Source organism: Cladophialophora yegresii (genome assembly GCF_000585515.1).
Source record: "Cladophialophora yegresii CBS 114405 chromosome Unknown aczIN-supercont1.2, whole genome shotgun sequence".
Lineage (NCBI taxonomy): Eukaryota > Fungi > Ascomycota > Eurotiomycetes > Chaetothyriales > Herpotrichiellaceae > Cladophialophora > Cladophialophora yegresii.
Window position 1 is genome coordinate 2,132,371 of NW_006913046.1, and position 26,400 is coordinate 2,158,770.

The 26,400-nt window shown below is 54.2% G+C and overlaps 11 protein-coding genes across 11 annotated transcripts; 4 read left to right on the forward strand and 7 right to left on the reverse strand.

The window, feature by feature from the left end:
• Window positions 1–38: 38 nt before the first annotated feature.
• On the reverse strand, window positions 39–2,140 carry A1O7_02700 (uncharacterized protein; the record flags this gene model as incomplete). The annotated part of the gene is made up of 2 exons (XM_007756731.1): window positions 39–1,811; window positions 1,865–2,140. 2 exons carry the CDS (start codon window positions 2,138–2,140, stop codon window positions 39–41), a joined length of 2,049 nt encoding a protein of 682 aa, XP_007754921.1.
• Window positions 2,141–2,508: 368 nt separating this feature from the next.
• A1O7_02701 (uncharacterized protein) lies at window positions 2,509–4,072 on the reverse strand (the record flags this gene model as incomplete). The annotated part of the gene is made up of 8 exons (XM_007756732.1): window positions 2,509–2,584; window positions 2,642–2,718; window positions 2,774–3,027; window positions 3,078–3,158; window positions 3,222–3,392; window positions 3,478–3,821; window positions 3,892–3,923; window positions 3,986–4,072. The coding sequence occupies 8 exons, from the start codon at window positions 4,070–4,072 to the stop codon at window positions 2,509–2,511; spliced, it is 1,122 nt and encodes a 373-aa protein (XP_007754922.1).
• An 812-nt stretch (window positions 4,073–4,884) lies between these two features.
• Window positions 4,885–8,556, reverse strand: A1O7_02702 (uncharacterized protein; the record flags this gene model as incomplete). Its single annotated transcript, XM_007756733.1, has 1 exon — window positions 4,885–8,556. The coding sequence occupies one exon, from the start codon at window positions 8,554–8,556 to the stop codon at window positions 4,885–4,887; it is 3,672 nt and encodes a 1,223-aa protein (XP_007754923.1).
• Window positions 8,557–9,343: 787 nt separating this feature from the next.
• On the reverse strand, window positions 9,344–11,285 carry A1O7_02703 (uncharacterized protein; the record flags this gene model as incomplete). The annotated part of the gene is made up of 2 exons (XM_007756734.1): window positions 9,344–10,686; window positions 10,736–11,285. The coding sequence occupies 2 exons, from the start codon at window positions 11,283–11,285 to the stop codon at window positions 9,344–9,346; spliced, it is 1,893 nt and encodes a 630-aa protein (XP_007754924.1).
• Window positions 11,286–12,757: 1,472 nt separating this feature from the next.
• Window positions 12,758–13,381, reverse strand: A1O7_02704 (uncharacterized protein; the record flags this gene model as incomplete). The annotated part of the gene is made up of 1 exon (XM_007756735.1): window positions 12,758–13,381. One exon carries the CDS (start codon window positions 13,379–13,381, stop codon window positions 12,758–12,760), a length of 624 nt encoding a protein of 207 aa, XP_007754925.1.
• An 893-nt stretch (window positions 13,382–14,274) lies between these two features.
• Window positions 14,275–14,606, forward strand: A1O7_02705 (uncharacterized protein; the record flags this gene model as incomplete). Its single annotated transcript, XM_007756736.1, has 2 exons — window positions 14,275–14,297; window positions 14,357–14,606. 2 exons carry the CDS (start codon window positions 14,275–14,277, stop codon window positions 14,604–14,606), a joined length of 273 nt encoding a protein of 90 aa, XP_007754926.1.
• Window positions 14,607–14,737: 131 nt separating this feature from the next.
• Window positions 14,738–16,510, forward strand: A1O7_02706 (uncharacterized protein; the record flags this gene model as incomplete). Its single annotated transcript, XM_007756737.1, has 2 exons — window positions 14,738–15,287; window positions 15,336–16,510. The coding sequence occupies 2 exons, from the start codon at window positions 14,738–14,740 to the stop codon at window positions 16,508–16,510; spliced, it is 1,725 nt and encodes a 574-aa protein (XP_007754927.1).
• Window positions 16,511–16,672: 162 nt separating this feature from the next.
• A1O7_02707 (uncharacterized protein) lies at window positions 16,673–17,714 on the reverse strand (the record flags this gene model as incomplete). The annotated part of the gene is made up of 2 exons (XM_007756738.1): window positions 16,673–17,299; window positions 17,394–17,714. The coding sequence occupies 2 exons, from the start codon at window positions 17,712–17,714 to the stop codon at window positions 16,673–16,675; spliced, it is 948 nt and encodes a 315-aa protein (XP_007754928.1).
• A 1,458-nt stretch (window positions 17,715–19,172) lies between these two features.
• A1O7_02708 (uncharacterized protein) lies at window positions 19,173–21,128 on the forward strand (the record flags this gene model as incomplete). The annotated part of the gene is made up of 1 exon (XM_007756739.1): window positions 19,173–21,128. The coding sequence occupies one exon, from the start codon at window positions 19,173–19,175 to the stop codon at window positions 21,126–21,128; it is 1,956 nt and encodes a 651-aa protein (XP_007754929.1).
• Window positions 21,129–21,773: 645 nt separating this feature from the next.
• A1O7_02709 (uncharacterized protein) lies at window positions 21,774–23,619 on the forward strand (the record flags this gene model as incomplete). Its single annotated transcript, XM_007756740.1, has 3 exons — window positions 21,774–21,867; window positions 21,977–22,273; window positions 22,358–23,619. The coding sequence occupies 3 exons, from the start codon at window positions 21,774–21,776 to the stop codon at window positions 23,617–23,619; spliced, it is 1,653 nt and encodes a 550-aa protein (XP_007754930.1).
• A 339-nt stretch (window positions 23,620–23,958) lies between these two features.
• A1O7_02710 (subtilisin-like serine protease pepC) lies at window positions 23,959–25,614 on the reverse strand (the record flags this gene model as incomplete). The annotated part of the gene is made up of 2 exons (XM_007756741.1): window positions 23,959–25,074; window positions 25,243–25,614. The coding sequence occupies 2 exons, from the start codon at window positions 25,612–25,614 to the stop codon at window positions 23,959–23,961; spliced, it is 1,488 nt and encodes a 495-aa protein (XP_007754931.1).
• Between the last annotated feature and the right edge of the window lie 786 nt (window positions 25,615–26,400).

Here is a 26,400-nt window from a genome sequence, read left to right on the forward strand (position 1 = left end):
CTGAGTCTCCGCCCGTCCTGCCGTGCAATTCCCCATCATTACGTCCTATTCCGCAGCTCTCCAGCACCATCTTCCTGCCTGGCTTGCACGGAACTCGAAGTACTCTGCTCTCCATTTTCGGGGTGGTTGACCTCCGATTTGTCTACTGCAGATTGCCTCTCTGGGTCATTGACTTGTGTTTCTTCCTGTGGCAGATTCTGGTTCTCCGCTGCTGCCGTTGCTGCCGCTGCTGCCGCCGCCGCCTCAGCGCGCCTTCTTTCCTCTTCCCGTCGTTGCTCTTCTCTTGCTCTGACATGGCGCTCACCTACGCCTGGGATCAGACTTGCTAGAAACAGAGCCATACTCTGTTCAACGCGGTAGAACGCGTCTCTCCAGAAGCGTGGCGGGCGGTCTTGGTTGTTCTGTCGCCCTGCTATGAGTCGTGCTGCTGCCTCTTGCGGGGTCATCTGGACGGCGCCACGAACATTCGCCGGCCTCTGCGCAGGAGCTTCTTGACCTGCCGCATCAACACGCTGTGGAGCTACAGCTCCAGGCCGTGGTGGTGGACCGACAAGGGAGTCAAAGTGTCGACGAGCTGCCCTCATCAAGCGAGTGAATGGGCCATCTCGGGGCTGCAGACAGACGATTGCGGCCACAATGATCATGAGCCAACGTTTCCACGTTCCGGGTTCAGAGAAGACGAACATGAACAAGTAGAGCCTCAGGAACAGCCATCCCCGATTGATAAGAAACGCGAACAGGTCATTTTCTTGCCCGTTTTGCTGTGCTTGAGCCAGTGCTCCTGCAGGCTGAAGCTGGTCGGCTCTGATTACTGCGCGATCCCCACCTTGTTGCTCCCGATCGGCCGCTTGACCCACTCCAGGCACAGGCATGGGATTCGTATCGCTCGTTCGAGTCTCGGGGTTTAGTGCTCCACCAGCCTGCTGTTGTTGAGTAGCCACAGGTGGTAAGGAAGAGAAGTAACCGTGGCCCGGTGCGAAAAGCAACGCTCTCGGCCCAGTGGGTGAGGACATCAGCCATGCTGTAGCGGTCGATGGGTGTAAAGTGCTCACAAGGGGCTGCGCAAAGGGTCGCGGGACAGGCAGAGGCGGTAAAGTCGTTGGGGTCGAATAATCCCAGCCGGGAGGTGGCAGGACTGGAGCAGGCGTCGAGCTGTCGGTCTGTGGCGTGTGGGAGGGGACATTTCCTCGTTGCTGGGATGGCATTGGAGGGCGCTGTCCAGGTGCAGAGGATGGACGGTGGGCTTGGTTCTGGATACTCACTGTTTCAGTAACCACGGTCACACGTTGAGGATATGGTATCTGGCCGTTCTGCTGCGCGGGATTCGGCGTGGAGGTGCCCCCAGTCGGGCGGTGCTGTGCAAGTGATGCTGGAGGTGTATTTGCAGGCTGTCCAGGATGATGTGGTGTCCGAGTAGGAGGTAGTGGAAGTTGTGGCTGCGGCGCAAATGGTAGTCCGAATGGCAGGTTCATGGGGAAGCCAGGCGGCAAGATATTGGGCAGCGGCTGACCGTTAACATGGCCATGAGCAGCCATGGGAGGACCAGCCAGATTCGTGTGTTGAAAAGCTATTCTCTGTTGCACCGATCTTAGATCTGCTCGATTCGCCTCGATCTGTTCTTGGATCCGGACAAGCGACTCTTGCAGTCTGTTTGCGGAGTGCTCGGCCGCTCGCAATGGGTTGGCAACATCGGCAGGTAGATGTGGATGCATCGCAGGAAGAGCCGCTGGAGGAGGAGGTTGAGGAGTAGGTTGAGGGCTTTGTATTACGATGTGGATGGTAAATGGAAGTGGACCAGCTTCTTGTCCAGGCTAAAGAAACAGTTAGACTAGACAAGACCGTCGAAGTTGTCGGTGAAACGTACCTCGATTCTCAGCACATCCCGCAAGGTGGCTTCGTTTCTAAGCAGAGGACGGCCCTGGTAGATGAGCCTTTGCTCAGTCGGAGCAGGGTGCTCTGGCAGCTCGGACCGAATCTTTGCCCTCAAATCTGCGATGGTGGTGTTCAGATGCACATTTCCCAGGGAATGAGGAGGCCGTGGGTCCCCTGTCACCAGATACGTGACGCGCAGGTTGACATGGTCTTTCTCCAGCGGAGGGTGCCCTTGCGGCGGAGGACTGGGAGACGATGAGGAGTCCATGTTCGCCGCGGGCAAGACAGAATGTTATGAAGACATTTACACGTGAGGAAGTCGAGTGTGCGTCTGGTACTGAGGCGGCAGGGTGCAGGTGATGATCGAAAGAGTGCTTCGCCCACTGAAGGACTGGAGGAGTCGTGGCAGGAAGCGCAGAAGGACAACGGGACCCTTGACAAGGTGGAGCGCGGAAGATGCCACAATTGTCGCAACCACAATCACTAACATGTTACCTCCAGACATCGCCTCCAGATATTCCTTTGACACTCTACGAGTTTGCATTTGATTCTAGGAGCTGCAACTGCTTGAACATGCCCAAATGCTACTACCATGGCTGTAGCATTCGTCTCGCACTGATTCGCGAGTAATCTCCATCAGCGCTTTGCAAGAACACCATTGCTCTGCAGGATTGACGGATGTCCACGATTGATCTCGGCAATGCTTTTGCACCTACACTGGCCATCAGTGGGCGCGTTACAGAGGAAATGCTTCAGCAGTCTGACATACCCGGCGAGTCCCATGGTCAACCTGAATTCGTCGTACAGAAGCTGTTTGTCCAGTTCGACGCCTTTGTGGCCGTTGTACTTTAACATCTCGTTAGAGCAGCAAACGGACTCTCTCCGCAACCCGCAAACTTACAGCCAGGCCCCAGATTGGGATCCTTCCGGAAAAGCAAAAGCTGGCACCCAACGCGAGGGTCTTGAAGATGTCGATTCCACGTCGGATGCCTCCATCGATGGCAATTTTGATCTTTCCTTTCGCTACGGGGGCACACTCTCGCCAGGCGTCCAGGGTCGCCGGGACGCCGTCAAGTTGCCTGCCGCCATGAATCGAGATCACGACGCCGTCCAGACCAGATTGGATGGCCGTCACGACATCTTCGGCTGTGTACACTTGGCGACCGTCACCACTGTGGCTCTATCACCAAGAGCAAATGACTCACGTCCTTTGATCCAGAGTTCCAGGTTTGTGTGACTCTTTACGAAGCAGATCGCCTGTTCCCAATCCACACCATTTTCCGGTACTCTATCAGCACTCCGAGAGCATCACTAACCATCTGAATCGAACCCAAAGCGGTGGACCGTACCGTATGCCAGTTCATTATCCCCTCCTTCTTCCAAATTGCTCAAATCTACCCCGGGCGCGATAGTTGGATACGTGGTGCCCTTGGGCATGCAGAATGCGTTCCGAAATTCAATCAGACGCCGCCCCAGGAATGGGGCGTCTACTGTTAGCAGGATGGCTTTATATCCAGCCTCTGGAGCTGTGGTCAGCAAAGTGCAACAAACCTCTCAGACCCGGATACTTGATATGGCCCGCTCAGCCCCAGGGACTACACTCACTCTCGGCTCTTTTCAGCAACCTTGTAGTCAGGTGCTGACTCTTCAACAGAATGACCTGCACGGCATACGGATTCGTCTTCCCCTCAGCCTGCTCAATGACATCTTCCAGCAAGTCATTCGGGTACGCGCTGAGCCCCATACCAATATTCAGTGCTGCACAAACCTTTGGCGTGCCGACTTCTCCGTCCGGATGGGTAATTCGATGCATCGCTGCAGGCGAGAATCCGAACGAGAACAGCACTTGACTTCCCCAAATCGTCGTCGTAGTATCAACGACGGACACGTTTCGGAGGCTTCGAGGCCTGACGCGATATCTGTTAAAGGCAGCCTCGTTGTCTCGAAGGCTGCCGAACATACTGTGTTGGCGGCTTTACATGCTTGATGCGGTTGGACCTTGACTGTGGACTTACTCACGTTATCATGTCCATGGCGCCTTCATGGAAATACTCTCAGTGGAGTGTTGGTCTGGCGTCCGGCAATGACTAAAGTACTAAACTTACCTCGATACATCCTGGGCAGTTTTTCTCGATGCTCTCTCTTTCAGGTCCTTGATGGAAAATACGTCAGGATCTAGCGTGCGGCCACGATTCGCCATGGTGATACCGCGCTGGTTGAATTGGAATGTCTAATGTCTGCAGTATTGAGCCCAGAGACACAGACTGCAGTCGTGCACATTCGATGGTAAAGATTTCGATCCAAGTCTATTCTGAGCGACACGTATTATCCGCGTCTTTCGTTGCAGGTAATGTGGTTGCGGATCTCTGCGCTGTAGATATCGACAAAAGTGCCACGTCGTGTTCCAGGGGACCAAAGCCGAACTCGATGGACAACTCCGACCTTCTTGAAGCGAATCGCTCGAGCTTCCAAGCCGCCCACACTGGCGTCCACACCATTAGCGTGTAGTCGAGCCAATTTATCACTAAGAACACTGATGCATTCTCAGTCTCATCTTTGATAGATGATCTGAGAGGGCAAGGCTACCACTGACGGCGCTCAATCGATCAGGTAGTGTAGACGACAGCTTCCTTTCTCTATGATGACAGCCTCCCATTCACCACAACCAGCAATGTGATTCCAGCGTTCAAGGGTTCCAAGCACTGAGCCCTTGGCAGCAAGAAGCAGAACGTACATGCAGAGTGCGAGTCGGGCATTGTACTGTCGAGACTGTATGTAGGTAGAGCCAAGTGCCCGTCGAGTCCCGCCAATCATCTGTCTCTGATTGCGGTCAAATTATTTGTTGGACACCTTTGAATACGATCATAAATCCGAAGGCACGCAAGGACACAGAGAAGGACCACATGGGGGCCTCGTAGCCGAAATGGTCACGATGGTCAGTACAATGTCAAATATGTCCACAGTACACAGTATGTACCTCATTCTATCTCTCATACAAAATCATCTCAGTCATTATCTGGGCCGGGCATCAATCCTGAACGATGCCGGAAGTTCAATTCTTTCTTCGTCGCTAGATGAATGTAATTGATTCACATCACTTCTCGACGTCGTTCCTCTCCTCCACGAGTCGGCCGGCTCCTGGAATTTGTCCCACCATCCCATGCGGAACATCTCACTTTGCCACACACCACTCTTCTCCCATTCCTCATCTGACCAGTACTCGGATCCGGGGGGAACCAGGCCGGATCTGGGATTGACGATGCGGGAGCCTGCTAGCAAGCTTGCCACGGCGGCGATGCTCCCGATGGGCTTCGGTAAGACATTGCGCATATCAATCGTGACGAAGACGACTAATGCACAAAGCAACAACGCACCGACAACGCCGACCAGCAAATGAGTCGACAGTGGCGATTGCTTGAGCCTGTAATGCTGTGGATTCGTGTAGAACGCCTCCAAAGGATTGACGACCGTTTCAATTGCGTTATTCGACAAGGTGGAAAAATCCGCTCGAAGGTAGATGTTGACAACTTGTGCTATGTACTGTCGGTATAAGTGCGTATATGATTCGATCAGCGTGGTATCATTCAGAAGCTCGTTTGTCGGAATGCCGTCCCTGCCATACACCATAGCATTGAAAGTGTCGTCCAGCTCATCGTTAGCGGAAGTCACGTTCAAGACCTGCAGCGTCGGAAACCCAACGTAGAAACTGGAAAATTTGGCGACCGAGTTTTCGTACAACGTCGGTTCAGTGGAGATGGAGTAGCCCGGGAGATCAAAGGTCACGTTGGCCTGGACTCGCTCCAAGTAGTGCGTGCACAGTAGAGCAGTGAAGTTCCCAATCTCGTTGTTGGCGACATGCCCGTAGTACAATGCAAGTGTGGGACAAGTGTCGAGGAAGCCAAGTACCAATGAAGAACCAAAGTAGCCCGAGGAATTGACAGGCACTGGGACGCTGGTACCGAGCCAAAGACTAGGTCCGTCTCCGAATGCATAGTTCCCACAACCATCAGGCGTACTAATGTTCGAGCTGATGTACCCAGCCATCATGGTGTTGTTGAGGATGCGATCCTGAGGAACAACATTGCATTCTACACCTCCTCGTACCGCAGGCGTATTCACAGAAAGGGAGCCACCTTGGACAAGCAGCTGGTTCGCGTTGTCGCCGACAAGAGTCAGTCTGGGAATCGCTAGTTCAGAGAATGTCCATTGGGGATACGACATGTTGCCTTCAATGACGAGGGAGGGGATGTTCGTGGAACCGTCTTCCAAAGTCGTGGTGTTGAACCAATCCAACGCGTTGACTCCCACCCGTATCCCTTGGATTGTCGGCTTGGTAGTGTAGAGCCCTGACACTACGACGGTCAGAAGAGGTGCTAGAATGGCAGAGGCTGAGGCTGCAGTCAAGGCAAATCTGCTGTGTTTCAGGCCGCTATAGGTGGCATGTACCGACATGTGTCGTAATGGATACCAGAGCATGGAGGATCTCGCGTCACAGTCCGCTTTCGCCAGAGCGTGGAAAGATTCGGTGAATTCGACTTCGAAGTCCATGATGTTGAACAACGTGGCCAACAGGAGGAAGACCAAGACCGGCACATAGAGCCACGAGTACCTAGTCGCACTGCCCTCGTCTACAGCGCCAAGGCCATTGTGCTTTTGGGACTGCGACAAGAGGACTTCGACGGCAAGGATGGCGGCGGCAGAGGCCAAAATAGTGAGCGAGATGCCGATCCGGCACAGTATGAATGGCTGAATCCATTTGATGTTGCGAGGCACTGAGCCGTCCTGGGTTGGGACTCTGGCTAGCTCGGTTCCAGTTCTGCTGGAAATGCGAATGGAGAAACTCCGGGCTCCATCCTCATACCCGGTCCTGGTCTGGTACTTATGCGGAGCGAGGATCTCGCGGAGGTCATCCAAGCTCTTGTGTCCGGAGCCGCGAAGACGCGCCTCCAGCTCTGGGCTTCGAGCAAGGATTGCTGCAACGGCTGCAATGGAATCGACGCTCCTTGGCACAACCCCTCGCGGGCGTATAAACAACATGACCACAACAAGCAGGAGCATTACAGCGGTGACAGCTTGCATGATTCGGATTGGCGTCTGCCTAGCGGTCAGTCGACTCTCATCTTTTGCGATCGTACCTTCGACGATCGTCTGCGGATCCTCCGTGCTCTCGGAAAGCAGATACAAGTTTGCGAGTTGCGCAACAACCTTCCCGAAGACCAGATTTCCGGTGCTGTTCAAGTAAGCCGGATCAAGAAGATCTTTCGTACTGAAGTCGGTTGTCTCCTGCTGCATCATGGTCGTGAAGACATCTAGTGTAAGATCAGAAGATGAAGCGTCGGAGATTGAAGAGGCTTGCAGGCTAGTTGACAGAACGCCATCAGCGATATCCACGGCACTGAGTCCATCGATTGTACGAGCTTTTCCGGTCACATTGACAGACTTCACGTTGCCTTGCGTGTCGAGTGTGACCATGGCTGACTGCACCGAATAGGAAGGAATACAAACAATATTGGAAGAATTGAGCAGTGTGTTGTCGTTTTGCCCTGCCCCCTCTGAATAGGCTGCCGCGATCATAAAGCGAAACCTGGTAGGGTCGGTTGGTGCGAGATTTGAACAGGTCACATTCTGAAAAGATGCTCGATAGCCAAAGCGGTGAACGGTATCGTTTTGTTGGTAATACCAATCCGGAGCATCGAGATATGCGCCTAAGATTTGACAGCCGGGAAGAGTCACGGTACTGTTGTACCAAGCGGCCACCGGCGTATTGCCTCGACCATAAGACGTAGTGTAGTTGATTTGGCCGGTCTCGCACAAAGTAAGACTGGCGCTGAACACGTCAACGGGTGCAGAGTATGTCAAGCTACCGTTGACGAGCCCCGCGCTCGGAGCGAATCCCTGGACAGTGTACTGATCCGTGCTGCCGATCGGTAAACTGATATTGTACTGCCTGTGACCATACGCCACGAAAGCTGCCCTCGAATCCACGGCTGCGGCATGCTGAAAGCTTGTGCCATCGAAGGTGTTGTTCAGCGCCATCGAAGTTGGCACATCGTTCCTCTGGACAGACTGCAAGCTGAATATGCCGGTGCTAAGCACTGTGATGACCTTGATAAGAACGAAAACGCCGATGCCAATACTGACCGCGAAATGGCGCCTCTTCAGTGACCTCCAAAATGACAAGATCTGAAGCGGAGTAACATAATCCAGGAGAAGACTGTTCTTGGCTGGCTGCGGACCCATGGCCATATTCGCCCATGGCTGGAGGGATTTGGTGGCATAGTCGACCTGGCGCCAGAGGACCGTCACAACCACGAAGACAGCCGTGGGGCCATACGTCCATAAGTAGTGATGGTCGTCACTGCTCGTCGCAATTCCATGATTGCGCTGCGAAAAGCTGTAGACCACTTGAAGTGCAGCAATGACTGCAGAGAAGAATACAGCAAATGCGATCAATACCCAACTCCTCAAGAAGAAAGGGTCCCAATGTGTGTTCAAAGTTTGTCCCTTCTCTTCAGACTGTATGATTTCCGACGGGACGATAAACGGTGCGTTTGGGGAGGGGTCGTGGTGGGAGAATGCTTGCGAGTTGCGAGAGGTGATCAACTCGATTTCACTGGTGTTCTGCCTCGTCTTGAGGCTGCTGAAGCCGAGACGCGAATATCCTCCCAGCCGGAAGCGGTCCATCACCGAGGCCTGCCGGTGGACGAGTCGCAAGAGGCCGCTATCTGTGTCGATCTAAGAGCATTGTATGCAATGTCGAGAAATGAGCGTGTTGGACTCGTCCGTAATGAGTGGCTGTAGGACACACTGCAAATGCGAGAAAGGAAAAGTTTCCGCTTGCACACGATGATCTGGTAGCGAGCCATGGCATTAGTTCTACTACTGTGGGTTGCTGTAAGTAGGTCAGGCTATCAAGGTTCGGGGCAGAATGAACTGTGCTAAAGGCACTTTGTCTTACAGTGTACCTCGTATTCCGTACTGTGGTGCCTTGGTTCAGGCGGGCAAGGCCGACGACGGTGTGAGGCCCCTAGCGCCTTGGCACTGTTACCTTCATTTCCACCACAGTCATGACTATCATTCCATAGTTGCTAGATACCATACACCACGTTACAGCCCCATCCATCATTTCCTTTGTCTTGACCATCAACGGGTCCCACGACTTGCACCGACAGGCTCGATTTCTTCCACCATTTTCGGCTCAAGAAGGAAACAACTCCACATCGATTGGTCACTGAGATCTCAGCTGATGACTGGATGCCTACAGCTTTTGGCTTGAGTAGCATCAATCGGGTAGTCGCTATCCCGCAGGCTTGGTACCTGAATGGCGAGCCCCCATGACTGATGCATCGGTTTGTGCAACTACTGCGACCTGCTATTGGTTTGCCAGCCTACTCACGAAGAATGCCCAAACCCCAATCCATCCCGGTCAAGGTATTCAAGCAGTCTCAATCCATTACAAAATCTGCCAAGTTCAAGTAGCCCTTCCACCGAGCGAGGCCAGAGCGACCGGCACCCGCTGCCGAACGTCTCGTTGTTCTTCTAGACTGGACCCCGTCGCACTGGCCACTGGTCGCATGGCCCGCATCTCGGTTTCCGCTCGAGCCCTGCGTTGTTTGTGCAGCATCCGGCGGAGCCAAGCAATGAACCTGTTAGTGCTTGTTTGGCTTCCCGTAGGGTCACCAAACAAGGTCGTCGCTCTACGGGCCGCTTGACTTATGATCATCTTGATCTCCCCTTCGGGCGTGACAGTCTCGACAAGCCGCGTGTCTTTGATGCTGCCCGTTTCGAAATCTATGGTGCTGTGTATATCGAACCCGATATGTTTCTTGTCCTCGTCATCCGCGTAGTGGCCAAACATGAACCTATCGCCTGAAAGGAGGATGCGAGCCTCCATGATGTCCTTGGATGGAGTGCGCCTTTGGTCTGCAAGGTCGAGGTAGGGCCGCTGGAGGAAGGTGGACTTGTGGCACATTGCCATCAAATCAGCCATACTGTAGAATTGGCGCGGAAGGAGCCGCTTCTGGATGGGATACGCGAAAGGTATGGCGATGAACCACGCAGAAAGGAAGACCATGATGCCAACATATGCCGACAGCGAAAAGTTGAACATCACTGTGTTGGTTTCACGTTCGTCGGTCAACGTCAAGAGGCCACCGATAAAGATGGGGAAGAGCGGTGAAAGGGTATTCAGGGTCGAGAATGCCGCGACGCGATAATGACCTTTGTCGATTGCTGTTATGGGGACTTGAAGTGGCGATGTGGTGATATATGCCAGCAAGACAGTGTCGGCGGCATTGCCAGCTTTACCGGCTTCACCAAACATGTTGATGAATGGTTGCATGAATCGCATGTTCAGATCGACCCATTCGACGATGGTACCAGTGAACAGCCCTGCCACGTATACTGGCGCTGAGCGGAAGACCAAGGCATACGCAACAAGCTGCGACTCCGGGTCCGTGGGGTCAATGGGTGGCAGCTCGATCGTGTGATGCCCGGCACTGACGGACATGTTCGAGGGGAGACTCCAGTCTTTTGGCAGAGGGAACCCCTGGAACACGACGCCATTGATAAGGCCAAAGATCGCGAGACCGAGAGCCGTCGCAACCAGCAGCCATGCAAACACAATCCAACCCTTCCCGCAACCAGGACTGTGGCGGTAGGGATAATGTTCACAGCTTGGCCAAGAACCCTGATTGCAAGGCGCAGGTAAGTTGGTGTTTCGATAGTTCCCACAGTCGTCGACCGGGCTGGGAGCATTGTTGTATCCCATCATCTGTTCATACAAGCTCGGCTTATAGATATCCAAGGTAAGCTCTGGAAAGTTGTCAGTGTGCATTGATGACCAGGACTCCGCAACCTGTACCTGCTGCACTGTATGTTGTGCCAATGCCATACACTATACTCTCGCGCGATCTGGGGGTCTCCTTCTTCCAATAGCCCAGTCGAAACAGATGATTCGTCGATAACACGTGTTTGGCAGTGCGGTTATGGAGTAACTCAAGCGCCGAGAAGTATCCTGCAACATTACATCCGGCAAACAGAGCACAGTAGTCAGCAATGGTGATCGGATCCCATCTGAGGCCAGTCGACTTTCCAGCGTTCAGACACGCGACCCAGAGCACATAAGCGGTCATGACGATATGGCCAATGATCAAAAAGAAGGCCGGCCATACTCGAATCGTCAGAGTCCAGCCCGGACCGCCATCTTGCGCAGGCCCACTTGCAAGCAGCGCGACCTTCAAGCTGACAATGAAACCAACCATGAATTGGCAGAATAGAGAGACGGTCGACGTCAGTCCCCGCGTCACGGAAAAGTCCTGCCATGGGAAGAAAGCCCCGCTGACACTTTTGCTCGGCCGTTGTCCAGGGCTAGGCTTCCCCGGCTGGTCTGCCATCGCAATAAATGGTTTCATTCTGATAAATTCGCGAACCAGGTGACGGAAGAGGATAACATTGAGAGTACCCAAGGCGGATGGGAAGTAGCGTGATATCATGCGTACGTTCTCGCTCGACAAGTGGTATTGCCCGTTGGTTCCTGCGGCGAGCCAGAGTGCCACAATTGCGCCGGACGTTCCAAGATACAAGGCTGTCAGGAAAACCGTCGAGTACCATTTCAAGATTGGGGGCCAGAAGTTTAACTCCGCGAGACGCTCGTCATTGGTGTCGGAGAAGGCTGTCAATCGGACTGTTGGAGGGTCGAGTTAGTCTATTCTCTGGTTGTGAACAGCATACTGACCTGAGCTATGCCTGGGTAAGTCAGATCCAGCTTCCGTGGAGTTTTCATGGGGAGGTAACACAGGTTCAGGAGCATTCATGTCGTTACGGCTGTGCAATAGGGGAACATCGGACGAGCTGCCGGCCTGCGAACCAGACGGTCGCCCTAATGATGAGGCTGACTGGTAGGGCGCTGGGCCGGGCCGTAAGTCTGGCCTGGCGAAACGTGGCCCATCCATTTTTGCAGGAAGTCAGATCAAGCCGTTGAGACGCCAGTGTGCACTGGGAATCGAACACACAATGGCCGAGAAGGAGATGGATGGGTTCCATAGCGACGGAAGGGAGGGGTTTTGAGGCTGAAGGACGATTGAGCAACGGGGCTGGACATTTCAAGGCCAGATCAATGATGGAGGGTGGAACGTATCTCAATCGGGAAAGTTCTGCAAAATAGGCGACATTCTGCAGGGCAACTTCACGAGTCATCCAATGAGACGTGCTGCGGGTGTAAGCCACATGCACTGGCTAGCCGCAGCCCAAGAGGAGGCCTTATCGCAATGCTCGGGAAAGGTCATCACGACGAGGAAGTTGGAGGAGCGTTGACATCAACTCGCTCATTCGGCCATCGTGTCGGCCTTGCTGCGATGTCCGCGAACCGAACAGGCGGTTGGAGGGCGGAGAGATGACAGGAACTTTTGTGATCAGGCTGAAAATCGCGTGGTGGAGTCGTTGTAGCAGAGGAATTCGCACGGCGAAGCAAACTCGTCCTCAGCCCCTGTCGCGATGATGCTAGATCATCTACGATGCCACCGACCACACTGTTCTGACTCGGTTCACCTTTGCTGTGCTCAATCTACCCTCTTTGCCTTTTCTTTGAGATGCCGGCTATCATAGATGCAGACTGAAGCGGACCCGCGACGAGGCTTGTATGCATATCTTTGGCGATTGCGTTGCGTTAATGTGTGCACGGGGAAGGGCATGGGGGAGCTGATGACATGGGACATATGAGAACGCGTCCTCGACATGTTCCCGAAAGAGGCGAAGAGTCGAAGTGCCAGATCGGCAGCCCAGCCGAGGATTCGGCAGCCAGCAACGGCTCTCACTGGACTAAGGTACGAGGGTACATGCAGTACCTCGTACTGAGAGCCACCTCCTTTCCGCCGGGGATCATGTTTCAACCAGTGGCGTTCCCTTTGTTATTCTCATCAAGTACGCTCCGGAGTAACTCAATCTCGACGACAGCCTGATCCTTCACCTTGTCTGCTAAACCATTGTCGTCTTTGTCAAAATACAAGGCCCAGCAGTCCTCACCCTCTTGGACAGCGACAAATCCCTCCCAACCGTCGAAGGCCACCCGCCATTCACTGTGGTCGCCAACCAGTCTCATTGGACCGGTCCATTGAGTCTGAGCTTCAGCACGTACCCCATACTGTAATCGATAGGTGTCTTTGTTGATGAAGATCCAATTGAGCATATTGTTGGCATTAATCGTGCTGACCAGGCCGTCGTACGATTTTTCTGGGAACGGCAGAAGATAACCGGTGAAAGGATGTTTCCGACTTGCAGCTCTGGGCTCCAGCAGCAGATACCCGTCTTGCAGGACGACCCTCATGTTCCTAAATTGGTCTTGTCGTTTGGCAGTCATTCTCCTTGTCGCTCGTCCATTGAGGTGGCATTTCTCCGTCTTCAGCAGGAGCTCGGCCTCTTCTTGTTGGCCTTGTGATTGTTCTTGCAGCTGGATCGTGCTTGTTGCAAGTAGAGGCACGGTGGCCGCAAGAGTGATCAAAGAGAGCACCATCGCCAGAAAAGGGAATCAATCAAGGTAAGTGCTTGACTTGTATGGTAATGTGGCTCACCCCCAACGAACCGGTAGAGCGTTGTCTATTGTTGACATCAAGCACCGAAGTTTGGTGTCGGGTTCCCAACAATCCTTTCGGCGGATTTACTCGTGGTCGGCGTTTATAGGAGACTTGGTTGCTCCGTCCTTGTCCTGTCCTATCATCATGAAACCCAGCGCATAAGCAGAGTCGAGCTGGCTTCGAAAACCTGGCCAAGGTTTAAAGGTTACGGGATCCCATCTTCGGTACGACGGAACCAAGATGCTGCGTACCTGACTGTGGGGCACGCGGGGCAGCATCCAATCACACCACAATTGTCGCGCGCACCAACGCGTTCTATCTTGGTGACGTAATGCTAGCCCATAATTTCCAAGTCTGAATTGCAGTCAGCAACGGGTCCGTCAACGCTAGGTAAACGCAAACTGGGTTCCTGCATGGATGAGCAATCGAAGGCGCGCATCCAAACCTGTTGACGCGAATGGCATGGTCACCATGGTACGAGGTATTGCTAAGTGACTAAAACACAAGACCGGAACTTAACGATGACGCTATTCGTCCCTTCTTATTGCATCCGAGGACTAAAGAGTGCAAATACCCTCCCGAACAGCTACTTACCCTGTCTACTTGATTGCTTTGGATTTCTTCGGCTGTAGTAACGATTGAGCCAACTTTGGCCAGAAGGTCCACATCGACGCTGAATGATCCCGAACCTGAGACACATCAGTCGACTCGAGAGCTAGTGGGAAAGCTCACTGGACGAGACGTCGCATTGATACTCCCACTTGATACAAGAAGTCGGCATTCCGAGCCAGACCCCCAAGCAGTCCATCTAGTCAAACTGCCGCGAGAGACCATGGCGGACGACACCCAATACAAGTATGTTGTGGTATCGCTCGCACGTTTCCTGGTCACTTCCTGATGTGTCATGCCCGCAGGGACGAGACCAGTGATGCCACCTTCGACCATGCTCCGGGCGGTCGCAATCAGGGCGAACTCGAAAAGTCCGCCAAGGAGGCCCCGGCAACTAGCTCGAACAGCACCCCGGATTACATACCCGAGGGGTTCTCGAAGAAGGATATCGAGAATATGGGAGGAAGCTTGAAGGTACATGTGAGGTTGGCGTTGAAGGCGGACATTCGTATTACTGCGGAAATCAAGGGTGACATCTGCATTGGTATCTTGTAAGGGCTGGTCGAAACAACCAGGGGAGTCCGCTGCTGTCTGCAGACCAGCCACCAGCAGCTGCGAGATTAATTCTAGTCAAGTCTCTGTGTGCTGTGCTAGCCGCGTCTATCGTGATCTCCTCCATGCCGAACATGAAAGACTGTGAAGCAAGACCGGCCACCCACTGGCCGAAATACGAGGAGCTTAACCAGTTCGCTTGGCGCGTCATTTTCCCGGGCCTGATCTGCTGCGGCACGCGCGCTCCCATCCTCTTCTCTTGTACTGCACTGAATGCCAGCTCGATGGTGCTGGAACAGCCAGCGAAGCTGACATTCTTGTCATGGAGTGGCAAGGGCAAGAAGAAGCAATCCGAGGAGCGGCTCCAGTCTTTACTGCGACATCAGCACACCGCTCTGGCCGGCCACAGGAGACAGAGAGAGCACAAGAGAGCCCAGCGCGACAAGGCTGATCCTCAAGCATCCGTCGCTCCCTCAAATTCGCCAGGACAGCTCTCAGACTTGGGCACCGACGCCTCATTGAGCCTCACGTGGAGTGCTACTCCAGCAACGAGCAATCATCTCAGTTATGACTTCGAAAGATTCCCCTCTCCTGTCACGGTGTTGGGCACGAATCTTTTCGACTCTGTCCACACTAACGGCGATGTGAAGCTCTCAAAAGAGTTCCAGAGCGTGCTTCATGATGGTACGAACATGGGCTGCCCATCGAGCCGTCACTAACCCAGGCCTGCAGCCTTACTCCATCAGTGGCCGGCGTTTGCCTTAGGGACCAACGAGCATGCCATCGTGGAAGTGCGTAGAGCCGCGTTCTCTACCTCGGCGTTGTCGCCGCACACGCTCTTCGCCATCATCTATGCTGGCGCGTGTTACCGATCCTACTTCAGGAACGCTGTGCCGGGCGACAATTTGCTCCAGCTACAAGCCAAACAGCAAGCGCTGGCTTGTCTTCGAGAAGCAGTGCAACAGGGAAAACCTACAGACGAAATGCTGATGACTATAGCGCTCCTGGCCATCCATGGTTCTGTGCAGCCATTGAAGCGCCCGCGGTTCACGGCACCTCTGTACAGAGATAACGAGTTCTACTCGAATGTGAAATTTGATCAGACCCATTTGCGCGCATTGCGAACGCTTGTCGGTCAAAGGGGAGGCTTGCACGAGCTTGAGATCCACGGGTTAAGTAATATCATATCAATGATCGACACGTTCCAGAGTCTCATGTGTCTGAGCAGACCGCGATTCGAATCTCTGTATCCCGCCCCAGCACTTTCTGAAACACTGCAGGAAACATGGGATGATGTTACGTGGACGCGGTTCGCTAACCAAGAAGACGGATTCCAGTTCCTCGACACCTATGACGATGGCTTCCAGTTGCGCCGCATCATCTGCCAGACTCGAATCCTCCTGGAGACGTACTCACTCTTTCTCCGCAATCCGCGACAAGCTCCGGATTTGATGCTCGCGGTTCACACCCGCCGCTCTTTACAGCATGCAGCCTTAATGCTGGAACGCAGGGCCGAGTGTCTCTTCGAGGCTGCACGGGTTGCGACCATCATCTTCCTTGCCGAACTTGGGTGGACATTGCCAGTAGTTGGCGGGTTTCAAGACACCGCCACAGCGCTTCTCCTCCGGGCGTTGAAAGAGTGCCGTCTCCAACAGTGCTGGCAAACTCATCCTGATTTTCTAGTATGGGCAACAGTGATTGGTGGCCTCGCGGCGCATCAAAGCCCTCGACTTCGAGATTTCGCCGAATTGCTACGAGAGGCGTCCATGCCGGTGTCGAAGGACTCTTGGCTGCATGTCAAGTCCCTTTCACTGAAGTTTTTGCCCTTCGAGTATGAACTTACTGCTACCTGTCATGCTTTCTGGGATGAGGCGTGCGACCCGCTGTCAAGCGAGCTGGTGACTTGAGGTACTCCGGAGAAACTGAGACACCCTGACATCGCTCGCTTGGCACCCTGCAAAGATTTTCTACGACAGAGGCACCCGTAGAGATCTTCATTAGATTGTGCATCTGCTCAGGCGGCAACTGCACGATACAGCATTGGCATGTCTCCCCACGGGGTTCATCACCTAGTAAGTCGAAGCATACCTCGACAGCATATGCTCCTCCACTGTAAACGGCTTGCCATGGGACCCGTCCAACGGCCGAATAACACAATCGGCGTTGCCATCCAGGAAGAAAGGGACTGAATACCTATCCGTGCCGGACGAGTTGATCACCCTATGGACATTACTCTTGTACGTACCGCTCGTCCACGCCTCCAGCATATCCCCCACATTGACGACGTAGGCGCGCTCCCGAGGCGGAACGTCCGTCCACTCCCCCGAGAACTGGTTAAGCACCTGCAACCCGGAATGGCCGTCCTGGAGGAGCAGCGTGATGGCGCCGAAGTCGGTGTGCGCGCCCGCGCCGACCAGCGTGGCATCCTCGGTGTTTGGGTGTGGTGGGTAATGAAGAAGTCGGATCGCGGCGATGGGATCGCGGCAGAAATCGTCGAAGACGGTGGTGTCAAAGTCCTTGAGACCGCGTGCAAGTATGCGCATCAGATGGAACGACAAGTCGGACATCGCGCGATGGTATCCTAGCAGCGGTTGGCGGAATTGGGACTCCGGGAGTTGGGCGGGCCAAATGTTGGCTTCTTGAAAGGGCCGGTATGGTGGCTTGTTGCCGGCTATCTCACGGCCGATAAAGTACCCCTTTGATGCTTGTCAATTGCTGGTTCACAGGACGATAATGCCAACGCTGATTACTGTACATATGTTGGAAGCATCTCGTCTGGTGTTAGCGTACCTCTTTCCGGTCTGGTTTCTTGCCAGCTTCCAGTGTCTGCGTGCCGATGATCTCGTATCCGCGTCCAGGCTTCCCACTCAGCTTTCGTTTCTCGTCATCCGGCAGCGCAAACAAGGCTTTGGCCGCGGCAAAGACGCGGTCCTGGAGTGCCTCTGGTACGCCATGTCCGGTGACCTGGAAGAAGCCGCTCGTTGTGCAAGCCACGCGAATCTGTTCGACGATACCTTCAGCTTCTGCAGAGTGGGGATTGGTCAGATATGCCTTCAAGTCCACTGTTGGGATCGAAAAGGCAGCCTGTCCGTTCCCCTGGGCGCTTGCCATAGTGACTTGTGAGTAGGTCCACGAGCAGAGACAAGATGAGAGTCGGAGCCAGTTTCGTGGGACGACATCTTGGTAGTTGAGTTGCTCTGCCTGAAGCATAATATACTGAGCGTCTGTCATGAGACAGCTACGTCGAGACAGGTCTTTGAGTCTGGCCTTCGGTGGATTCCGCTACTCACACACGATATGATTGGATGGTGTTATCGTACGAAGTGACCCCTTCGGCCTGTGCCTATCAAGCCCACGAACCCACTATGGTCAGCAATGGCACGCAGATACCGCTGTGCACACACAACGAAGCCGTTGGTATGAGTTACCGCACCTCAGATACCGTGTTGCTGTTGAGACTGGCAACCATCAATGCGCAACAAGTTTAAATTGAGCTCATAGTAAAGTCCTGAGACTGACTGTATAATTCCTCCGACGCCGCTATATCAATGGTCTTAATGGGGTCAGAGACAGTGGATGTGGATTTTCTCACGGCCCAACTGGACGTGTGGCACGTTTAATGCCCATGCTGTGCCATGGTCAAGGCATTGAATTTCAGCAAGAAAAGACGCCGGCACGGCAGTGGTGCTTTCGCATGTTGCAGGGCTGACAGGCTTGTAAGGGTTAGGACGCAGTAATGGTGTTGAGAGTCCCTAACTGTGAGTGAATGGCTGGCTGAGAGGTCAAAGATGGCCATAACCGGACCTCAGGGGCAGTGGCTCACTCTGCACTGTTACTCAGCCAGTGCAGTGACAGCTAGATAACAATAGGGAATACCTCGTACCAGAGCGTGGACGAAGTGAAAGTGTAGTAGCCTGTAGGGCTGATGGGAAGTACCACCAGGCGCAGAGAGTCAGCATGAGAGATTGATCTGTCAAACAAGTGCGCCCATCATTGCTGCACGCAATGCCACCAGGGCACCTAGCTGTACCGAGTACTCCGTACCACCACAGTAAAAACGGCGATGGCTGCACCGTCGGAAAGCCACACTGAGCACGTTTCTTGCCAGGCCTCGACTTTCCTGGTGACCCACCATATCACCGGCGCACCGATAGTACTGGCTGAGTACCTAATTAGCCTTCTCCCGCTTACACCTTGCTTGCCCCGCTGCGTCCAGAGAGAGAAACTGAAGGCGCACGCGCACTGGGGTGACTGTCTTGGATTCTTGCATGAGCGCGTCCCCACTAAGACCTCAGCCGGGCTGGAACCTCAATGTTCAATGGTGCTGCGTCTGTTTGGTACGTCGAAGTGACTTGTCGGCCCGTCCACACCTAAATACGAACACATCCGCTTCCTCAAAACCTTCACGAAACAAGCCTTTGTCGTCGCAATGCAGACTCTCGACTCCGATGTCGAGAACACGCGGCTCTGCAACAAGACTACTTTCCTCCGCACTCGCCCTCGATGAGACTTCTGCAGGTCATAAGCTGCCCAAGCGAGGGAATCGATAATGCCTCATAAGAGACTGAAATGGAAAAGTCCACCCTATCACCAATCGCCGAGTCCACGCAGGATCCTCTGAGATTCCGTAACGTCCTCCCCTCACAGTTCATCGGCCGGCCCCAGTTCGAACCGCCTCGCTTACGACAGCCATGGCGGCATTCGGTGACAAGAGAAGGGCTGGCGGCGAGCTCACCAACAATTAGAGAATTCAAGCCCGAACGCCAACGTCAGAGGCTCTTCGCGGTGGGCATATGGCAATGGTTCATCACTACCAGCCTCTGTGGGCTCTTGGCTGCATGCCTGGGAGCATTTGGTGATCTCCTGTCTATGACGGTCACGCACGTCAAGGCCTTCAACGCCCTAATTGTGCTGCTGTCCATTCTCCTCGGCAATAACCTAACAAGTTCACTGCGGGAATATGCGCTTATGCTGCGGTGGAAAATATTGGCGTCAAAGTACAGACCTCTGCATGAATTCGACTTGTTGTTGCGCTGCGAGAGCCTTCGCAAGGTCATGCGTTTGTTCTGGGTAACAAGGACGCCAGGAGCAGCTTGGTTCTGGTTGAACACGACACAATGGCTGTGTGCGCTGTGGTTCGGGGTCAACATACTTTTGCAGGTTCTGGTGGCCTTGCTCGGCTTGACTTACAATCTCAACACGTCCACAGTGCCTCAGCGGAAATTCGGGATGGTCAGCATTGCCAATCTATCAGTCATCCGCGATATTTGGGGTGCGGACAATCCTTCTTTCGATGCGCAGCTGGGATCGGCAAACTTCTTCGGTATACAGGGGCAGGATTACCTCTTCGTCAACGGCACACCTCCCGGTCAAGGAGATATCCCAAGCTATGGGACGCCTGGAACTCCCAGGATCTGGAGTGACGACCAATGGACGACTGTCACCTACGTCTTCCAGGACCAAAATGTACGGAACCCCGACCTGACCTTGATTTCTCATCGCAATATCACCGCAACGGCTACTTGCAGAAAATTCAGGGTTCTAGAAGGCGGAAACGGAACGAGTACCTTTATTACCTATGTCGATGAAGACGGCGCGCCAACCACGCTCGACGTCGTAAGGGTAGGACCTGGAGCGATGACTTACATTGGCGTGTTGAATTCTACTTGTGGACCACGTTGCACCGAGGTGATGGCCTTGCAAAGCGCCAATAACGACACCATCCCCGGAGCGTCATTCTTCAAGTGCAACAGCACCATTTCGACTGTGTCAGCAATCGATGAATACCTGTATGACGGACATACCGCCGAGGCATTTCAGATGCCTGACCAACAAGCCAAGATCATCGCTGGTGCCATCGGTTGGTCAGGCTTCAACCACACGCCAGGCGACATGTATCAGTATGTTCGATACAATACAGACTCATGGTGGAGCCCGAACGATCCGGCAGATGCTGGCATGATCGCTGGACGAGTCATGGATTTCAGCATTGAAGCCGTGGCAGCGATCGACTACAACGGACCGCGCCACAATGTGACGGGCTGGTATCCCGTTACAGCACAGGTCGTGAGCGTGCAGTGGCGTTGGTCGGCTGCGATCTTGGGCTTGATCCCAATATTCCAATTATCGGCTTTGGTATGCGTCATTGCCCGGGCGAACTCTGCCATCATCCGGGACGACAGTTCACTGAGCACGGCACGACTCTTGCGCCCCATTGTAGAGAAGCTGGGTGACAGAGGCTGCTTGTTGACAGGCGAAGAGATCGCAGAAGAGCTGGGGGAGATGAGGGTCAAGTACGGATGGAGAGAGCCGGGCGGTGAGTTTATGTTTAGAAACGAGATCGACACCGACATTATCCGACATGTCGATATACTGGAAGAGAAGGAGGGATTTGGTATCCAACTGGCAATGCCACCTGGTCGTTATGACGGATTAGAATCTGGGTATGCTTCTCAGAGGCGCACTGAAGGACGTAGAAGTTGGGCACAGCGGGACCATTATAGAAGGCGTTCGATGAGTCTGTAATCCAAATTCACCAGATGGTGAGACCAGCTCCATCGTACACTCTGTTAAAATAATGTGAAGGACATGAAGCACCGGCATCAGCAACATGGCCATCTCTGCATTCACATTTGCTAAGGCCCATTTTTCAGACACGTATGGTTGACACATGGATTGCTTGCTCTCAGATGACCTGCCTCGCGTGTGGTGCGTCTGAGGATCGCTAGAAGCTGTAGCCGATCCATGTTTCCTCCCACTGGTCTAGAGGCGAGCATTCGTAGCGCGTCTCCGACTGCACGAAGACGTCACTATTTCTATCAGCGTGACCAGTCTGCTGCAATTTGTACGAGCTATGAGCGATGAGCTACTGGCCGGCGTTTTTGAAGATTTCGGCTCCAGTACCTTGGTGTTCACTGGTAGTGCTCGCCCGCACAACTTCACCTAAAGGACAAAACATCATCCATCATGTTTTCTTTAGAAGCCGTTACTTACCCCTCACTAACTATCGGCTCTGTCTACGATATCGCTTGACCATGGATGAATCGAGGAGTCTAACTTAAAGCTTTAATTGCCTCTGAAATTCTTTGGTGCCCTTCGTTACTGTAACGCACACGCGCCCATCCACCTCACTGGTGCTGTTCCGGTCCAGAACACCGTCAACTGTCCAAGATGGGGAGGTTCAACCTACGCAGGATCATGGACAAGCAGGCCCAGGTCGTCATGGTCAGTTCCACGGCCATTGCCCTGTACGGGTACGACCAAGGTAAGCAAGCCAGCAAGCAAGTGGGATGGGATATCGATCCACATGCTCTGCTTTCTCGACTTGACCGCCCAGCTCAGGTGCAGGTGCGCGTGCTGACCTGTTTGCGAAGGAATGATGTCCCTGATCAACACAAACTACAGCTACCTCTCCACCATGGGCATCGACGAAGAGTCCCCAGTCGTCGGCCTGATCGTGTCGGTCTACTATCTCGGCTGTGCGGTCGGGGCCGTGCTCGCGTCACGATTCGCCGACGCGAAAGGTCGCAAGCCCGGCATCTTCGCCTGTCTGGCGACGGCGAGCCTGGGAAACCTGCTGATGTTCGTTGCTGGGTTCGGGGTGGCCACGACGCAGCACGCCGCGCTGGCGACGATGATGATAGGGCGGATCATCATGGGTCTCGGAGTCGGTAGGTGATTTTCGAAGGGACTAGCGAATTGTTTTTGGGTCCCCACAATTGATTTGACAAACGCTGACTGCCGTGGCGCATTAGGAGGCATCGACGCCGTGGTCCCCGTGTACAGCTCTGAATTGCAAGAAGACGACGCCCGGGGCACGGCGCTCGCGCAGGAATTCCAGGCCAACATCTTCGGCCTGAACATGGCGTTCATCACCAACGTGGTCATCACGCAAACGCTGGGGAAATGGAACCAGTGGGCGTGGCGCGTGCCCATCATCGTCATGCAAGTCTACCCGATCTTGCTCTTCACGGGGGCCAACTTGTTACCCGAGACACCTAGGTGGTGCGTCCTGCACGGCGACAACGAGCGGGCCAAACGCAGCATCCGCCGCGTGTTTGGGCCCGATGAGGTCGACGATCGCATCACCGAGCTGGTCCGCGCGCACAAGAAGGAAGAAGAGGAGGGCATGGCAACGTACGCCGACATGCTCTGGCCCGGCGGGTTGCAGTTCCACCCGACAGTCGTGACGGTCATGGGCCAAGTCAACCAGGCCTTGACGGGCTACGGCGCCGTGTCAGTCTACGGGCCACAAATCTTCGAACTGTTGGGTTTCGGCGTCACCACGGCCGAGTACATCACGCTGGGGAACTACCTGTTCTACTTCGCCATGATGACCGTCGCGTGGGTGCTGATCGACCGCGTGGGCCGGCGCAAGCTGATGATCAACGGCGCGTTCTGGCTGGCCGTCTCGTTCGCCCTGCTCACGATCCTGGGCGGGCTCGCGTACAATCGCCGGAAGCTGCACATCCCGTTGCTGGCAACGGGCGTCCCGGGCATCGTGGTCCTGTACTTGGCCACCTCGGTGTTCGGCGTCGGCTGGCTCGTTCCCCCTTGGCTCATCCCCACGGAGATCTACCCGTCCACGGCACGCGCGCAGGGCGCCGCCATCAGCGTCATCGTCTGGGGCCTCGCCAATTTCGCGGTCACGCTGCTGACGCCCATCGGGTTCAACAACCTCGAGTTCTACCTCTTCTTGGTCTTCGCGGCCACAAATGCCTTCGCGGGCCTGTGGACGTATCTGTACTGTCCCGAGTCCGGCCACCGGACGTTTGAGGAGAACCAGGATTTCTTCAAGGAGGCCGCCGAGAGGGGTTCCTGGATCGTGAGCCGGGTCAGGGACGGCGAGCTTCAGAAGCTGCCGGCGGCCGAGGTCGAAGATGAAGAGGGGGTCGAGGTCGAAGTGGCCGAAGGCGATCAAGACCGCCGCAGGAAGAAAGAACGGAGAAGGAAGGTGCAGAAGAAGCTGGACGCGCATGATGAGACGGTGCCTTTGCTCGGTAGAACTAGCACGTAGTAGAGACATGAGAGCATGTCCCAGACGGACAGCGTCCGTATCACGAAGAAAGAATCTGGTCACGCGAGCCCGCAGCGATGATGATATCACATAACCATTTCTTGATGACTTCATAAGCGATACGAAGGTATGGTATGTAACACACGAGACCCTAGACGCCTCGGATACAGGAGGTCGAATCCTGTCGGAACGGAGAAGCGACTGTACCGCCGACATCCGCGATGTGCAAGCCCAAACCTGTCTAGGATGAACGCTCCTGACCTAAACCTTGTGATGGATCCCCTGTTGCTCCATTAAGGGCCATTCGACCGCCTTCCATCCAATAGCACAACAGCCTGCTCATGACTTCTCAATAAGAGCCTCGAGTTCTGTGGCAATCTGCTTCAGCTCGGCCTTCAGCTCAGAAGCCTTCTCCGAAAGATAATCCTCAGGAGTGAACTTATTGACGGAATAGCCACCATCATCAACGATCTCAGTGAAGTTAGACTTGCCACCACCGTTCCAAGCGAGAATGTTGGCAGTGTCAGATGGGACATTGGAGAGCGCGCCCTCGGTAGCAATGGCGATGATGTTGGCCTTCAATTGCTTGGGAGTGATGGCGGCGACGGCATAAGCAGAGTCGTTAGCTGGCTGCAGAGACAAGAAGTAGGCCAGGAGACCACAGATGTGAGGAGAAGCCATCGAGGTGCCAGAGATGATGTTGGTGGCATACTTGCTTCCGATCCAGGTGGAGAGAATGTTAAGACCAGGGGCGAAGATGTCGTTGCAAGTACCGTAGTTGGAGAAATAGGCGCGCTCATCAGCCAGAGTCGAAGCACCAACAGTGACGGCCTTCTCGGCAGCAGCTGGGGAGTAGTTGCACGAGTCAGCATTGTCGTTTCCGGCAGCCACAGCGAAGTGAAGACCAGCGTCGACAGCGGCGTTCACAGCGAGATCGAGGATCCTAGACTTGCCACCGCCCAAGCTCATGTTGGCGACACTGCCCTTGAAGTTCTTCTTCTTGCCCTTCTTTGCAGCGCTGATAGACTCGGAGTGAGCATTTGCAGCCCACTCGACACCTTTGACGACATCCGACATTGTTCCAGATCCGTTGCTCTTCAACACCTTGACGGCGTAGATGTTGGCTTTCTTTGCAACACCAAACTTCTTGCCAGCGATTGTACCAGAGCAGTGTGTGCCGTGTCCGTTTCCGTCAATGTCTTCGTCACCGGCTGGGATTGTCTTGCCCCAGCTGGCGCGGCCCTCGAAGTCCACGTGGTCGATGTTGGTGCCAGTGTCGATGACGTAAGCGTCAACACCTTCGCCGCCGTCCTCCGAGTAGAGATATTTATTAAAGTCCCCAAAGCCGAGGGCGTCACGGTGAGAGATACGCGCAAGACCCCAGGGAGCATTCTTCTCGAGGGCAGGAGTGTGGTTCATGGTCTGGACTTGGGAGTCACGTTCGATGTATTCAACCTGAGCACGTGAGCTTCGGAGCAGGACATAACAGCGACGATAAGCAAGTGATATACCCGTTCCAGCGGCTGAGGCTGAAGGGAGTATCGCAGGCACTCAGAGCGATGCCATGAGCTCGCTCCAGGCTTATCTGAGGTAAAGGGCTGATGAAACACGGGTAAGACTTACATCTGGGTGCCTGCGGACCAGCTCAATGACGCCTTCGTCGAAGTGACCAGCGTAACCCAAAAACCCGCCGGGAATGTTGTATGTATGTCTCAATCCTTCGAATACGGTGTCATCCGCCAATGAGACCTGGCTGCGTTTCCGAAGCTCAAGCTTGCGAGCCTCATGTGACGAATGAGTATCAAGGACCCAGCTGTGGTGAGCGCTTGCATCTCGCTCGGTGACATGCTTCTTGAAGACGACCATATAGGAGTCTGGAATCTCCTTCGCATTAGAAGAGGAGACGATAGGGGCGGCATCATTGTGGATGGTATCGACGAGGACTGGCGAGCCTGCCGCCAGCAATGGAAGTAGAGATAAGAGTAGGCCCTTCATGATGACTGCTGGGACGAGGACGGGTATGTATCAAACAATAGAAACACTGAAAGCACTGTTCAGACTCGATGACCAGTCTGAACAGGAGATGAGGAGTGCGGTGAGGTGGTGATGGGAAGGAGAGATAGTGAAGAGAGCAAGAGAGGATGACAGTGTCGAGGCCGAAGATGTATCATAAGAGATGGTCCGCAGCGCTGGCTGGCGCATGACCGAAGGCTGCCTGTGACGCTCTCCACTCTTCCCTTGGTTGCCCCGAGCAGCGCCAACTCCAGTTCCAGGTCAGGTGCGATCCGGACTTACTCAGCTGGGAATGGAGGCAACCCCAGCCACTCAACGTGGGGGTTATCATACACGGTGAAGCAAATGTGCCCCTGAGTGCATTTATCTGAAGGCTGGAGCCACCGAGCCACCTAGCCACCAAGCTTCCGTATGCTTTTTGATCGAGGCGTGCTTTTAGAGGCTTGACGATGGACTGGGACCTTAAAATGGAGAAAGCAGTATTGTTTACAGGACTGCTGCCTCACCACACATGGAATGCACTGCGACAGCTGCCTCCCTGGACATGCAGAGCCCATACCGCCGCTTTTTCCGTTTCTGTGAATCTGTGAATTCCGACGTCAGTCGCATGACTGGCATGGTCACATCGCTGCGGTCAATGAATGTTGTCCTGGAGCCTTCCTCGTGTACTTGTGGGGAGACCAAACCCACGAAACTGTAATTCTAGCACGCTTGTCGTACTTTTTGCTAATATACCCTGGGTGTCCTTGCCTGTATCCTCTGTCGGCA